Source organism: Schistocerca piceifrons, chromosome 5, assembly GCF_021461385.2.
Source record: "Schistocerca piceifrons isolate TAMUIC-IGC-003096 chromosome 5, iqSchPice1.1, whole genome shotgun sequence".
NCBI classification, from domain to species: Eukaryota; Metazoa; Arthropoda; class Insecta; order Orthoptera; family Acrididae; genus Schistocerca; species Schistocerca piceifrons.
In genome coordinates, this window is record NC_060142.1 from 397,449,441 (window position 1) to 397,465,492 (window position 16,052).

Here is a 16,052-nt window from a genome sequence, read left to right on the forward strand (position 1 = left end):
AGTCACTGTGTTGACCTGCAGACAGGACTACTAGCATACTTTGAAAACTTTCCTCAATTCTGTCTTACGGCATCTGGGACACTGTACCAATATTGAAAAAATTATTTGCTCAACAGAGATGTGCAAATAGAATATTGTGTAAAGTTGACAACAGAACATCTTGTAGCAGCCTCTTCAGTGACCTATACAACAATACATATATCCCCAATGATATTTGGAGTTAATAACAAGAGCAAATTTAGAATGAACTCAGCAATCCATGATCAAAATACTAGAAGAAGAAATAATTTCCATCTATACTACGCATTCCTCTCTAGGTTTCAGAACAGAGTTTTGCAGCTGGACAAAAATATGCAAACAGCATGAGAAATACAGTTAAACATAAATGCTAGCCAAGCCTGCAGCTTGTGTTGCTGCATTTGATCATGGATAGCACATATGCAATGTCCTCAATATGTTTCAAATGCCAGTCTTGGTCTGAACAGTGTCCTGTGTAGTCGTGAGTGCACTTTTTCAGGGCTAAGTGAATCCAAACATGTGCAAATTGTTGGTGCTCGTATGGTAGGTGCTTTCACAAACAAGGTAGCCAAAGTGTTAGGTGTTTCAATAGGTGCTGTATCGAGGATTTATACAGCAAACAAGGAAAGTGGAAAAACATCACCCGGTAAATTAGAACACAAAAAAAGTGTTTGTTGAGTGATCCAGTATCATTGAAGAGGATTGTGACAAAAAATTGGAGAACAGCAGCTGCAAAAGCCATTGCAGAACTGAATGTTACACTTGCAAGCTCTGTCAGCTCCATAAGTAGGAAACTGCAAGGTGAACAGGAATTCAAAAACAACTCATCAGACACACGGATGCCAGTAACAGGAAAATGTGGTGTTTATGAGTCATGAAACCTGGACTATGGAGCAATGGAAGAAATTTATTTGGTCAGATGAGTCTTGTTCCACACTGTTTCCGAATTCTGACCAAATTTACATCCCAAGAATGAAACATGGCGAAGATTTGGTGTGAATTTGGACAGCCATATCATCGTATTCCATGAGCTCTATGGTTGCTCTGCAAGATCAGATTATGATTAAGGCATACTGTGTGTCAATTTTGGCTGACCAGGTCCACCTCATGGTACAATACTTGTCCACCAATGGTGATTCTCCATTCCATGATGACAGGGTCCCTGTTAACAGAGCTCGTATAATCCAGGACTGGTTTTTTGAGCACAAGGATGAACCTTCCCATTTCTTCTGGGCACCACAGTCTCCACACATCAATATTATTCAGCCATTGTGGTCAACTTTGGAGAGAAGAGTGTGTGATCACTATCCAGCTCCATCATCATTACCTGAACTTCCCACTATTTGGCAGGAAGAAAGTTATGATATTCCCTATAAAATCATACAGTACCTGTATTTATCCACTGAGGTGACTGGATATTGTTTTGAATGGCAATTGGTTTCCTACACCTCGTCAGACATTGTGATGCATTGTTTTTGAGGCGTTTCAATACTCTTGTCCAACCCCTATATATTCTGGTGCAAAAGTCTATCAATTGTTGCCGGTGGAGATCTGGATGGAGACGGAACATCCCTGCCCTGAATACTTCAACCCAATAATGTAAATTGTGGGTAATTCTAATACTTGTATTAAGACAGATCGTGACTATGCCAGTACACCCACAGCTGATGGTGGTCTGTATTAAGTTACACAAATGCTTTGTCTGAAGTATTAAATAAAAACAGCAGCCAAGTAATAAGGTAGGAGGAATAGTGTTAGTTTCTTTTTCTTTTTTCCCCCTCCCCAAAGTAACTTTTTCTTTTGACATACTTACATACAGTACTCTAGAAGCAAGTATCATTATCAATTTGAGTAGATTAGCACTAACCATAATTTGTTGCTAGTATACTTTACATCATTACCCAGCAGCAGTTGCTTCTGCTTGTCAATTTATAACTTCACTTTTCCACAGGCATGAAGGGCCCAGTTTCTTGTGGAACACAATAACTGAATGAATGAATTTGTATGTAGTGTGTGAGTACAACAACTGCTTACATGCCTCGGAGCACAACGTAATTAGGCTAACCTTGTCTTTGCAGTTCCTGTAACAGCAGTATATAGGGGTCTGTTGTGTATTCTCAGATTCCTCACTTTAAATCAGTTTTTGAAACATTTTAAGTGGCTTTTTCAAGTGTCTTCCAGATCAGGTTCCTCAAAATTTCTGTGACCCTATCCTGTGGCTGTGGATCAAATTTGTGACCATTCATGCTGCCTCCTCCTCCCTCCCCCCTTCTTTTTCTGTATGCATTAAATTGCCCCCCATTTCTATTTGGTACAGGTCCCGTAAATTTGAGCAATAATCCACGATGGGTCACACAAGCATTTTGTAAGCAAACTTCTTTGAACAATAATTTTATTTTCTGAGCATCCTATCAATGAAGCAGTCTGCTGTATACTTTACATACAACTTAGCCTGTATGATCATTCCACTCCATGTCCTCATAAATTACTACATCCAAGTATTTGTATGAATTCACTGATCTTATCTGTGAACAGTTTTATATTTCTGAACTTATAAAGCAAGTTGACAATTCATGCACCACATTGAAATCTTATCAAGAGATGACTAAATATTTGTACAGCTTTTCTCAAACAGTACTTCATTATAGATAACTGCATCATTTGCAAAAAGTTTGAGATTGCTAATTAACCTTGTCTGCCACATTATTTATGTGCGGCATGAACAGTATGGTTCACAACATATGAGGTGGAATCCAAAATTTTCGGGACTGGTGCTGCCATCTGGAAAGTAGTAGTAGTAGATCTTTGCATAGCTAGGTGGCGAGAGCTGTATATCTGATGAGTCAGTGTGCAGAGTGGCATTCAGCTGGGAGGACACGTTGCATGTCTACAGTGATTTCCGTAATACTCTGTGTTTGGTGAGTGGCGATTTTCCGATGGATCCATGAACAGAACAGCGCATGTTTATCAAATTCTGTGTGAATCTTGGGAAAAGTGCTACGGAGACCCTTGCTATGATTCAACAAATGTTTGGGGGACAGAGCATGAGCCGTACGCGTGTGTTTGAATGGCATGCTCGGTTCAGGGCCGGCCGTCCAGTCGTCAAAGATGATGCTCACACTGGATGGCTCATTAGCCACACAACGCCAGACATTGTTGCCAAACTCCAACAACTGGTTCATGTGGATCGACGCCGAACTATTCACGACCATGCGGATGAAGTGAGTATTGGTTATGGAACATGTCAACGAATGTTGACTGATGGATTGGGCTTGCATCATGTCACCGCAAAATTCGTGCCAAGGATCTCGACTGCCGATCGGAAGGCACAGCATGTTGAAGTGTACATGGACCTTCGTCAGACCGCATCTGATGATCCAACCTTTTTATCACAGGTCATCACTGGCGACGAGAGCTGGATTTAGGGTTATGACCCAGAGAGAAAGCAACAATAATCCCAGTGGAAGAGCCTGGGCCCTCCAAGACCCAAAAAATCGAGGCAGGTGAAGAGCAAAGTGAAGAGCATGATCATCATTTTCTTTGATACCAATGGAACTGCGCACAAAGAATTCATCCCACCCAACCAAACAGTGAATTCCGCATGCTACTGTGACATTTTGCGACGGCTCCTTGAAAACGTGCGGTGATGACAGCCCAAACTTTGGCGTCAAGGGAACTGGCTGCTGCATCATGACAACACGCCCTGTCACACGTCCTTGCTCACCAGTGCCTTTTTGGCAAAAAACATGACAGTTGTACCCCACCCACCGTACTAGCCATATTTGGCTCCTTATGACTTCGCGCTATTCCCAAAACGTAAAATGTCAGTTCGACATTCTAGAGAGGATTCAAGAAGCATTACTGGCGGTGATAAACATCCTCATTAGTCCAAAGGTAAGGTTTTCAACAGATGGCAGCACCAGTCCCGAAAATTTTGGATAGCACCTTGTACTTCCCTGGTGTGCATCTGGCTTTATGGGCAGTAGTTTTGAGGATCACTTCTGCTACCCTTCTTGTGGATAGGTGTGACCTGCACTTTCTTGTAAGCACTGCGCAAATTTTCTTGTTCAGTGGGTCCATGGTATATTATGGTTAAAAGAAGGCCTAACACAGCTACAGTTTCTGTAAAGAATCTGACAGGGTCTTACTGAGTTCTGGGAAACTTAATTAATTTGTTTATTCATCTGTTAGATGCTTCTAAACAACACAGGCACTAATAATTCCTGTATCACTTATTTTTGCAATGATGTAAAAATTAAAATGGGGGGGGGGGGGGGTGTTACTTTTACATCTTCCTTTGTGATGGAATACTTGAAAATGGAATTTTTTGAGAAAGGCCTTTAAATAAGATTCTGCTATGGAAGTACTTGATGGCTTACACATTGCCCCTTTGATACCCAAACATATTTTATTTAGTATATCTACCTACAGCTCTATACTTCATTTTATTTATTTATGTGTTTGTTAAAAATGCAGTGGTCATCAACTCTGTCTGTTATTCTTATATCCTCACATCATGAACTGTGAAATGAAATGATCGTATGGCATTTATTGGCTGGGATATCCCCTTCAGGGTTCTGCCACTGTACTGCAAGTCTTTTTAGTTGACACCACTTCAGCGACTTGCGTGTCAATGATGATGAAAATGATGATGAAGGACACTCAATACCCCATCCCCTGCCGGGAATCGAACCCAAGCCCCCTTGTGTGGTAGGCAGTAACACTACCGTTGCACTACGGAGGTGGATATCAAGAACTATTTTTCTCCAGCACTCCATCAAATACTTTCCCAAATGTGAGCCACAGCTCCTCCACACACTTCCTACCCAGGGCAAAATGTTTCGTGTTCCTCCTTGGTGCATATTTATCTAGTTTATTCTTTCTACTTATTCTAGTTGCTGTTTGTACTTTGATAATTATTGTTGCTGCCATGACCTCAGAGTTTCAAAAGGGATATCCTCACAGAGGTCAGGCCTGTCTTTTGCAATGAAGAGATCAATACACATTAGAATGGAACAGCTCATGGCAAAGATCTGAAAAAAAGTTATAATTGTGGCTTTTGACACCACTACTGCAGTGTGGATGCACAGAAGGTGATGTAGCACATCCACATGTTATCCTCATCCAATATGTAAACTGTTCCATTCCACTAGTATTTAATCAGTTCACTGAAACTTCACATTTACACTTCGTTGCCAGGTAAGGGTAGAATGTATAACACGTGAAATTCTATTTTGCAAAGTATGACTGCATAAGTACTACATGTGCTAACATATGTTTCAAGCGAATGTTTGGCTTTTTGACAAACAATATCTCATTCATGATTCATACGAAACTGCTGATCATAATGGTCTATTATCCAGTATTGTTTCCCAGAATTCTGCACTCTTTTGATTTCTTAACACTGATTGAGCATAAATGAACAGTATATGACCTTGACGAGTGGTAGACATGAAATATAATTTTTATTCAGTTTTAGTTATCCGAGATTAAGTTAAGAGATTAAGTATCTCCTTCAATATTTTTCACTATCTGCAACCAGAAATGTAACTTTTAAATTGCAGGTATCCAGGAATGCATCTTGATAAGAAAAAGTTTTTAAGTCACATAGATACATCTTTGCAAAAAGGAGTGAAAAATTATGCAAATGAATGCCCAATGAAGTCCCTATCACCTTCTATACAGAATTCGTGGCCAAATTTGATCTTGTTTCAACCATAACATACTGCACATTCACAGCACAAAAAGAAAGTGTCCAATAATTGGAAAAAAGCGCAGGTCACACTCATAACACAAAGAGTAGTAGAACTCTTACAAAAAAATATTCCCAACACCAATGACATCAATTTGTCATAAAACTTTAAGGAATACTGTGAGCTCAAATGTAAAGAGGTAGCCCAAACAGATTATCATCTTCCATGCCACTGTGAAAACATCTCACACTTTTCAAATGTGACATCCTTAGTGCCATTTATCAAAGCAATCAAATGGATACAGATTTTCTGACTTCCAAAAAGCATTTGACTTTATATAATGCCAATACTGATTAACAAAAATATCATCACATGGAGAATCAAATGTAATCTGTGAGGAACTAACAAGAATATGAAAAAGATAGGTTGCACTCACAGCAAAGAGGTGGTGTTGTGTGGCATACAGGCATACTAAAAGGAAGACTGCTACATAATAAAAGTTATTGAACTAAGTCCTTCATCAGCTATACATAAAATTTTGTTTGGATAGTAAGTGGAATGATTACATAGGCATACTCATAAGTAAAGCAAGTGGCAAACCAGGTCACTGATTGGAAATTCAAGCAGTCTATGAAGTAGAGAGACCCATTCTAGAATACTGTTTACGTATGTGGGACCCACACCAAATAGAGCTAACACAGTATATTGAAGATATGCAAAGGAGAAAAACACAAATAGTGACAGGTTTGTCTGACTCAATACAGTGTCACGGAAATGGTGAAAAGCCTGAACTGGCAAACACTTTAAGAAAGATGCCAATAATTCTGCTGAAGCCTACTTACAAAGTTCCACAAAAAACAATATAAAGTGACAACTTTAGGGATATAGTACTGACCCCACATTACATATTGTGCCTGTAGGGACCACAAAGACAAGGTTAGGCTATTTACAGCCCACAAACACATATTTAAGCAGTCACTTGTCCAATTCTCAACACATCTTATGAAACCACGACAACAAAAACCCATGATAATTTATGAATGTCTGATGAAATATGCTTCCTTGCAATAGCACAGAAAGAGTGGAGACAAAACTTTGTATCATTATATGCTTCACTAAAACTTTTTTTCTCACAGTGAAGATAAGTTTTCCATTTGCCGCTGGACTCTGTGTATTGCAACAATATCTATTAGCACTTGATGTTAAAATAAATTTCAACCATAATTTCAAAATTTCCAGTGTACAGAAAAAATCGACTTCACAGTCAAACATAATAATGTGCTATCTAAGAATTAATCATTCCAAATACAATGAAATCCAACAAAATTGACTATAGCTAATAGATACACAACAAGATAGGATTCACCATATTTCAGCACCTCCAAATCCTAGTTGTCTCCAAAGCAAAGCACTTAACAAACATCTCAGCAATTTATTTTTGTGTACTGCTAAAGCATGCCTTACAACAAGTGAAATTTTTATTATACGAAACTGCTACTGACCAGCTGACTGGGTTTTTGCATCTAAATGGAATCAAATAATAGATAAATACAAAGATGAGGTGACTTACCGAACAAAAACGCTGGCAGGTCGATAGACACACAAACAAACACAAACATACACACAAAATTCAAGCTTTCGCAACAAATTGTTGCCTCATCAGGAAAGAGGGAAGGAGAGGGGAAGACGAAAGGAAGTGGGTTTTAAAGGAGAGGGTAAGGAGTCATTCCAATCCCGGGAGCGGAAGCTAAGGTAAGTCTTTCCGCTCCCGGGATTGGAATGACTCCTTACCCTCTCCTTTAAAACCCACTTCCTTTCGTCTTCCCCTCTCCTTCCCTCTTTCCTGATGAGGCAACAATTTGTTGCGAAAGCTTGAATTTTGTGTGTATGTTTGTGTTTGTTTGTGTGTCTATCGACCTGCCAGCGTTTTTGTTCGGTAAGTCACCTCATCTTTGTATTTATATATAATTTTTCCCACGTGGAATGTTTCCTTCCATTATATTGAATCAAATAATAGATCTCTTAAGAAACCATTGGTTACTTTTAAGTCATTTACAATACCCCACAACTAAATGACTACTTTATAATTCCATCATTCAGTAGACTACTAGAAAATTTCTGAAGCCATAAAAATACAGTACGACTGTGGCCATGTCATAACTTAGTTACTGCACCCATGAAGAACTAAAAATTCTCTGCGTTCTAACAATTATGGTTTAATTCACTGAGGTCCATAAATATGGTTTAATTCATTGAGGTCCATAAACCCCACAAGAAAGCAAATCATACACACATATTTTGTACAGGGTATTAGCATTTAACTGTGAGTATACAGCTGAAAGCTACGGAACTCTTAGAGGTGCGATTACCAGGTAAGCAGTGGTTTTAAGCCAAGTGCATGGCTCAGCAATGTCACCTACAATTTCAGCTATTTGGGAAAAGCTCTTGGGAAAGAAGTTCATTCGATAATAGCAGGGAGTTCTGGCATCAGTTTGGACAATACCATTAGTTACAGGTCTGCAACTGAGGGTGATACAGGCACGTTGTTGAGAATGTTCCGAATACTTGTGCGAAGACCGTGTCATCCTCTTCACTGTATAATAGGCCCTCCAAACATTCTGTGGAACATTTTAATGTAGAGCTTGGAAAACTGCTCATGGGAGAGGAACATTCACATACACGTGTAACTGATGCAGCACTTCTCACTTAATCATATCACACATTGCATGGTTTGTATATGAATACCTCTGCTAAGGGGCTAATTGACTTGCACGGTTAATTGCCAGAAGCAGTATCCATCCCATCCCAGTGGATTTCAATGGGTCTCCTTGGCCTTTAGTTAGGGTAAATTCATGTACAGGGCAGAGCTGCAGAGTAAGTGTGGTTACTGTTGAAACAGCTGCTAGCGAAACAACAACTTACAGCTTCAACAAAGCCTCAGATATTAAAAAAAATGCATTTACTGCCTTTCTTCAAGCATCATAGTCTCATTAATAAATAGTATGAACTACTTGCATCCATATAGTAAATTGACAGAGTAGATGGAATGTTAGTAGATTTGTTGTCCACATCAGAACTCTACATAGAAATCACTGGTATGGAAAAGATTCATCTTGAAGGGTTCAAGGTCATATTGCACTACTATAGAACCAAACAATGGAAATTCCAGGTTGGAACGTGTTATCTCTACTGCAGAACCAGTAAGAAAAGAAGTGGGGTGGAAAAAAAATGGAGTTAAGTACCACAGCCTACAGGTTAATGAATATTATGCTGAACAACTCTTTGAACACTATGTCACAATTCTAGTTTGTTGTGAAGGCAAGCTTGCAAAAATGACAAAAAAATCTTGAATGTTATAAAGCAGCTAGAGGCAAGGGTCACAGAAGTGTCCGATCCCAAGCGTCTTCTTTGACCCGTGACGTAAAGATGTTGTGGTGTGTGACGTCATGACGGCGCGGAGTTTGGTTTGCGAGTGTGGCGTATTTGTAGATGTCGTCGTGTTGTGGTTTGTTGTGCCCTCTGGTGGTATGTTCAGGGTTTTCATTTGTGTGGTGTAATGGGCTCAGTTTGCTGTTGCTCATTATCAAGTATAGTTCGAGTGTGTTTGTAGTGGAATTCGTTTCAATGAGTTAACGATTTTGTGGTTTTGTGTGAAGGTTAATTTAGTGTTGTTCACTGTATGTCATGTGGTATTTTTATTAAATTTAATCGGTTGTTGTTTTTTGTTCAGGAATGGATATGACAAACAAAATTAACAGTGCGCATCTGAGGGCTATGATGGGGAACACTCCTTTAGAACTCATTAAGTTTTTGCAGCTTTTCGGCTTAATTGCCGAGGTTGTCAAATGCTGTATTTGCACCAAAGAAATTAAATTGGCTAAAGTTCCGGCGTCTCGGACCAGGGACGGTCGGAAAAACGACATTTCGTTCCATACGGCGCGGTACCTGGGTCGAGAAGTCTAGGTTGGGCATGCGCGAGATTATGCTGGCGACTTACTACTTTTGTTATAGATCGCTACACAGTTTTTGCGCGCATGAAACTGGTGTGAATGAGAGGAGTGTGCTTGATTGGTTTTCTTTTTGCCATGAAGTGTGTTCAGAGTTCATTAAGTACAGGGGTAAGAGGGGGGGGGGGGGGGGGGGGGATGGGGTTGTTGTGGAGGTGGAAGAGTCGCAGTTTGGGAAAAGGAAGTATGGGAGGGGTAAGTCTGTGGTTGGTCTCTGGGTGTAGGGGGCTGCTGTTCCGGGGGGTGGGTGTTCTGAATGTGTTTTTAGGGTTGTGGAAGGGAGGTCTAAGACCGAATTAGTGGGGTTAATTGAGGAGTACTTAGAACCGGGGTCCACAGTAGTTTCAGCTGCATTTTCTTCATATAGGGGCTGGGGTGAGAGGGGATTCCATCATTTAGTAGTTAACCATAGCTTAGAGTCCAAAAATTATGAGACGGGGGCTTGCACCAATACGATAGAGGGGATGTGGGGGTTGTTAAGTCGGTTCTTGGGAGGGGGAAGAGGCGCTCTTCCAACCCTCAGTCTCATTTAGATAAGTACTGTTGGCAGAAGAGTGTCCCTGAGGGCTATTGTGTTTTTCGGGTTCTCTTATGGGCTGTCAGTAAAATGTATAGGCCAAAATGGTTGGTTAGGGTGGTCTGGGTAGGTGGATGGGTGGCTGCGGCTCAGGGTGGGGTGTGTGGTTTATTTTGTGTTAGTGTTTGTGAGGAGGGGGGGGTGGGGGGTGTTGGTTTGTGTTTTAGCTGTGGATGATCTATTTTGTTGAGTTGTAGTGTGTGATTGAGATTTTTTTATGTTGCCTTTGGTTTTTGTTTGTGGGTTTTTTATTTTGGGGTGAGAGTGGGAGGTTGGGTTGGTTGCGCGGGGGGAGGGGGGGGGTGTTGAGGTGTGGGTGGGTTGGGTCTTTCTTTTGGTTGAGTAGTTTTTTGTTGGTTTTTGTGTGTGTGTGTGTGTGTGTGTGTGTGTGCGCGCCCACGTGCGCGCGTGTGCGTGCGGTGGCCAACCTAGTTTGTGGTGCTGGAACTGTCTTGTGGTAAGTTTTTATTGTTTTGTTTTCGGTTTGTGTGTTGTGTGTTGGGGTCTAGGGAAGTGTTTTATTGAAATGTGTGGCTGTGAAGGTTGGTATTGGTAGATGTGTTTGAGTTACATAGGTCAAGGGAAGTGTTCAATCCCAATTTAAAGGATCGGGAGCTGCTGTAGAGCTATATAGGTCAAGGGAAGTGTTTGATCCCAATGTGTGGCGGTGTATTGGGAGATGGGATCTGGAGCTGCTGTTGAGCTATGTAGGTCAAGGGAAGTGATCGATCCCAATGTGGCGGTGTATGTTGGTATCTGTATTGGGAGATGGGATCCGGAGCTGGTGTAGAGCTATATAGGTCAAGGGAAGTATCTGATTCCAGGTGATATTGTGTTTAGTGGTATTTGGGGAGTTTTGTGATGTCAGTTTTTTTCGTCATTTTGCGTGGCTTTGTGTGGGGGTGGGTGTCTAAATTTGATTATATTTAGTTTGTCCCCACCCAAAAAACTCCTATTTCCCTCGCTTGTCCCGTTGGTGTCATTAGGCTTTTTGTGGAACATGTGTGGGTTCGTTTTTCGATGTATTTTCGTCCTCATAATGTGTACGTAACGAATTTATATGCGCCATATTGGAATCGTGGTTTATGGTCGTTTCCGCTATATTTGTGACATCATGGGTCAAAGCAGATGGCGGGATCGGACGCTTCCGTGTTTCCAGAGGCAGTTTTAATAAGGCTATGCTCACTTAAGTGGGTAAACACTGTTTATGAAAACTTTAATGCTGATTTACTGTCAGACAGTTCTAGCTACTAAGGACACCTAGTGCTTCTGACATCCAGTTTTGAATTATTTGTCACAGTAAAATTCTCCAAGGCAAATGCAAGGCAAAGTGCAACAGCCACCACAATTTGTTTTTACATGTAACGATCTTCAGTGTCTGCTTCTCTCTGCATCTTCAGTGATTTAGACATAAAACCAATAAACAATGTTTATTGACCATGGTAGTCAAATATTAACAACGCAAATCTACTGGTGTCAGCTAGGGATCATAGGAGAAAAGATTTGTATTAAAAAACAAAAATAATGACTTCTTCACTATGCGTGAAACAGAGAAACAACACAGGGAAGATATTCATAAAGCAGCCAGTTGCAAGATTTAACTCTCTCTTAAACCTGTTTCTATAGCTCTTTCAGTCTTGTTTGTCTGAGTCACTTTGTGAATGAATTGAATATATCTTAATAACACCCATCTATAAAACTAGAAATAGGCAATCTACCTTCAAAAGCATACCCATTTCACTCCTTACAGTTTTCAATATTTTTAAGAGGCCTATGACAGAATATTAACTCATTACTGGGCAGAACACGTTAAAGTACTTTTCAGTTTGGCGTTTGTAATAGTATTCCAAACAAAGCATGCAAACACTGAATGTAAATCTACAGATAATTTTATAAAAAACAGTGGCTATTGTATTTTTTTTTTTTTTAAAGCTAGATACAATTACCAGTTTCTTTATGTTAGATGGAGCTTGTTAAACATCTTAGCACAACACTACATTACTCCACATTGAAATGTGGACAAGGGGGGCACAAAATCTACATGAAAATTATATATGGGTATTGTATTCTATTGTGACTGTGTAGATAAAAGTTCAGTTGAAACTGATCTGTACTGACAGCAAGAAAACTCACTGAGTAGTAAATGTACTGGGTAGTGAGTAATAATTCTGAGCTCCTTTAACTCTTCTGTGAGATGTTTCATTATCAGCTTCACACAATATTCATAAAGCTAAACAGATGCTTTATTTACCTTAGGTGCACAGCCCCAGAAGACAACAAAGAGTAAAAATATGCAATAAAAGGAACACGAAGAGCATCCAATGAGGCAGGCAGAAGCTGCGTCGTACAAGACTACTTCTACACAGATCACAATGGTAAGCAAAGTACATATTTTGACAAAGAAACACCTACAGCTTTTATTTTCTTGGTGTCATAGCTCTCCTACACTACTTTAATTTGAGGTTCCGGTAGTAATGTGAAACCCAACAACCCCAGCCTATCCAAGTTATTTATTTGCTGGTTACACCAAATGAGTTGCATAACCATTTCTTGCAAGAGCAAATTCACTTTAATGCAGATCACTTATTTAAAAATATCCTTACTGGGCATGGAGAGCAGCTGAGTGTTTGCCTCTTCCCTCAGATATTATTTTAATATTTCAACTCAGAGAAATATCTCACCAAGATGGGCTAAACAGAATGTTGTTATGCAACACTGCAATACCAGAATTATCTCAGAAGTGCAGACATGTGACTATCTACAGTATTATTTATTATTATTGCCCCCCCCCCCCCCCAGCAATGTGCCAAAAATGCAAACAATCCTACCACAAGAACCAGGTACATCGTAAACGCACTTTAGCCTTGAATTCTGTAACAAGAGCTGTCAAGAATATGATTCTGACACATTTCAGTCAGTTTATAAAAAATCTTATTCCCTCAGTTATTTAATGAATTTTATTATGGATGCTACTTATGAATAAAATACTTCAGAACTGTCACATTTATTTTCTTTGCTAAAACGTTTTTCATGTTAAAGTCAAATTTCTTAATTACTACTACTGTGCTAAATGACTGCAATGGTTCACTCAGCAGTTCTTTTTCTAAACTGTATTAGTCTGCACCACACATCTAGCAATCAAATAAATACAAACCTTAGTATTTGCTGGTATTCTTTGAACGTGTACTAACGCCAGTTTGCGACTGGTTCCATCACTCTTTGTAAGACCAGCAAAAAATATTTGACACCATCCATCACCACACACTAATACCAAAGCATTTTTTCCGCAGTTGAAAAGGTCACCAACACAAACTGCTGTTATCATACCCAAACCGTTAATTGTCTGCCATTTCTTTTCTGCTTTAAAAATTGATAAATTACCGTCAGTGCTTCCAAGAATTAGTTCATGATGGCCATCATTATCAACATCTCCCAGTGTCATAGCATTTGGAAAAACGTTACCAGATAACTCAAATTCTAAGCGATTAACAAAACAAACAGCTCTCATGTTACTATTAGGGTTGACTTCTCTCTACTGTAACTGACGCTAGTGGCCGCACAAAATTATTGTTTGAAAGCGTATTACTTCAGTCCTAGTGGCTTTCGTCCCTCAGGAATGTCATGCTTCAGATTCTGCCAACGATGTGGTGGCCAGACTATGTGAGATGCCTTCGCTGTTACTAAACCTACTGATATGGGACCAAAGGAATTTGAATCCAAAGAATGACCTGTATGATCACCCTCTACCCAACAATGTCCTTCGGGGATCGTAACGTAAGGTTTCTTATACCCTAACGTCTTAATCACGTCACCTTCAATACCAACAACCCTTTTAATTATCTTCTGATCTGGATCCTTGGGCGAAATTAGTGAAATAATTTCGCCTCTGCCAATATTATAGGTTCTAACTGCCCACCTATTGAGGAAAACATAGTCCACTTCATCACAATTAGGGTTTAATGAAGGCTGCATCGAAATTCCTTCGACTCTTGCAACATAACCCACCGAGTCGAAAAGTGTAATTCCAACAGGAATTCCGAATAAAACAGATCGCAAGATCAAACGTAGTTTCATATGAGATATTTAAAACGGCAGAAAAATAAAAAATAACCTAAAATGAAATATGGAACTAGTATGTCATAAATCACAGAGAAAATAAAAATTCAAAATCTTTCAAAAAACGGACTGCAAAAATTAAAGCCTTTAGCTGAAACCCATTTTTCCATAAATTTGTTTAATGACGTCACTTCAGTTAACACTTGTGACCATCACATTTATCACAGCTAGTCAGCTAATGTTTACATGGCCATTTTGAATCCCCACAATCCACATTATCCACCATGCACTGGTAACATTGCCCCACTTAAATTCCCACGAACTAGGAGAACCACACAAAACTTCTCTGCTGCAAAAAAATTTGCGAATTCGAAAGATGAACCACACTATTGAAACAATGATCAGCACTAGTGTTTATTTTTCACTGTATCAAACAATTTTGTCCTAGACGCACAACCAACAACACCAATGAAATTTTTGAAGAATTTTGTAGAGATGTTCGTAAAAGAACTTCTTGCTACTGGTTAATAAGTTAATTGCAGTTGTCCCGTCCATCAGCTTTGTCTGTTTACTATTACGTCACGGCGTGTTGCTATATTTCAATATCTGTTCCAGGGGTTTGTTGTCAGCTGACTAAGCACAACAACACATTTTCGTAGATTAGATTAGATTAGATTAGATTAGATTTACTTTCATTCCAATTGATCCGTAGTGAGGAGGTCCTCCAGGATGTGGAACATGTCAGAAAAACAACAATACATGACAAATATTTACAACTAAAACAAATAAGCTAATGTACCATTCCACAGGTCCCAAGTGGAATGATCGTCATTTTTTAATGAACACTAAGAGTCATTTTACAAATACTATTGCACTGAATTTAAAATAAAAAAGTTTTTTATTTATTTATAAGGTAAGAAACATGTAATACAACTACTGTAATACTTATTTACAATGAACACATTACTGCACTGAAATGGTGCAGAAGTTAGATTATACTTACACACTTACACACACACAAACACACACACACACACACACACACACACACACACACACACACACCTTTTTGTACAAGACTAAGTGACTTTAAATCCTTGTGAAGATTATTCTTATTTCTAGTATTGATTCCATGAATTGAGCTGTTGGTTTGAAAAAGTGATATATTTTTAATGACAAATTTCATTAAGGAATAAATATATTGGGAAGCTGTAGTTAGTATCCCTGGTTCCCTAAACAGGCTTCTGCAGGATGTTCTTGAGTTCACACCACATATAATTCTTACTGCACGTTTTTGTGCCCGGAAAACTTTAGCTTGGCTTGATGAATTACCCCAGAAAATAATCCCATATGACATTATGGAATGAAAGTAAGCATAGTATGCCAGCTTTTTCATTTTTATATCCCCTATGTCTGACAAAATTCGCATTGCAAACAGAGATTTGTTAAGACGCTTCAGCAGTTCTGTGGTGTGCTCCTCCCAGTTGAATTTATTATCAAGCTGTAATCCCAAGAATTTAACACCGTCCACTTCTTCTATCTTCTTGTCATCATATGTTAGACATATACTCTTGGGACACCCCTTACAAGTTCTGAACTGCATGTAGTGTGTTTTTTCAAAGTTTAGTGACAAAGAATTGGCTAGGAACCAGTGATTAATGTCCACAAATATTTTATTGGCTGATCTTTCTAAGACTTCAC

The 16,052-nt window shown here is 39.3% G+C and overlaps 3 protein-coding genes across 3 annotated transcripts in view; 1 reads left to right on the forward strand and 2 right to left on the reverse strand.

Moving 5' to 3' along the window:
- LOC124797875 (protein stum) overlaps nucleotides 1–12,667 on the forward strand; it is a 145,900-nt gene extending 133,233 nt beyond the window's left edge. Inside the window, exon 4 of the mRNA XM_047260967.1 lies at nucleotides 12,552–12,667. Within this exon, the coding sequence (XP_047116923.1) occupies nucleotides 12,552–12,595 (44 nt within the window). The 3' untranslated portion in view covers nucleotides 12,596–12,667. The remainder of the gene's footprint in view (nucleotides 1–12,551) is intronic.
- LOC124797873 (KICSTOR complex protein ITFG2-like) overlaps nucleotides 1–13,803 on the reverse strand; it is a 51,741-nt gene extending 37,938 nt beyond the window's left edge. The window contains exon 1 of the mRNA XM_047260962.1: nucleotides 13,450–13,803. Coding sequence (XP_047116918.1) covers nucleotides 13,450–13,803 — 354 coding nt within the window. The remainder of the gene's footprint in view (nucleotides 1–13,449) is intronic.
- A 23-nt stretch (nucleotides 13,804–13,826) lies between these two features.
- On the reverse strand, nucleotides 13,827–14,631 carry LOC124797874 (mitochondrial inner membrane protease subunit 2). The gene has a single exon (XM_047260965.1). It carries the CDS (start codon nucleotides 14,367–14,369, stop codon nucleotides 13,878–13,880), a length of 492 nt encoding a protein of 163 aa, XP_047116921.1. The 5' UTR covers nucleotides 14,370–14,631; the 3' UTR covers nucleotides 13,827–13,877.
- Between the last annotated feature and the right edge of the window lie 1,421 nt (nucleotides 14,632–16,052).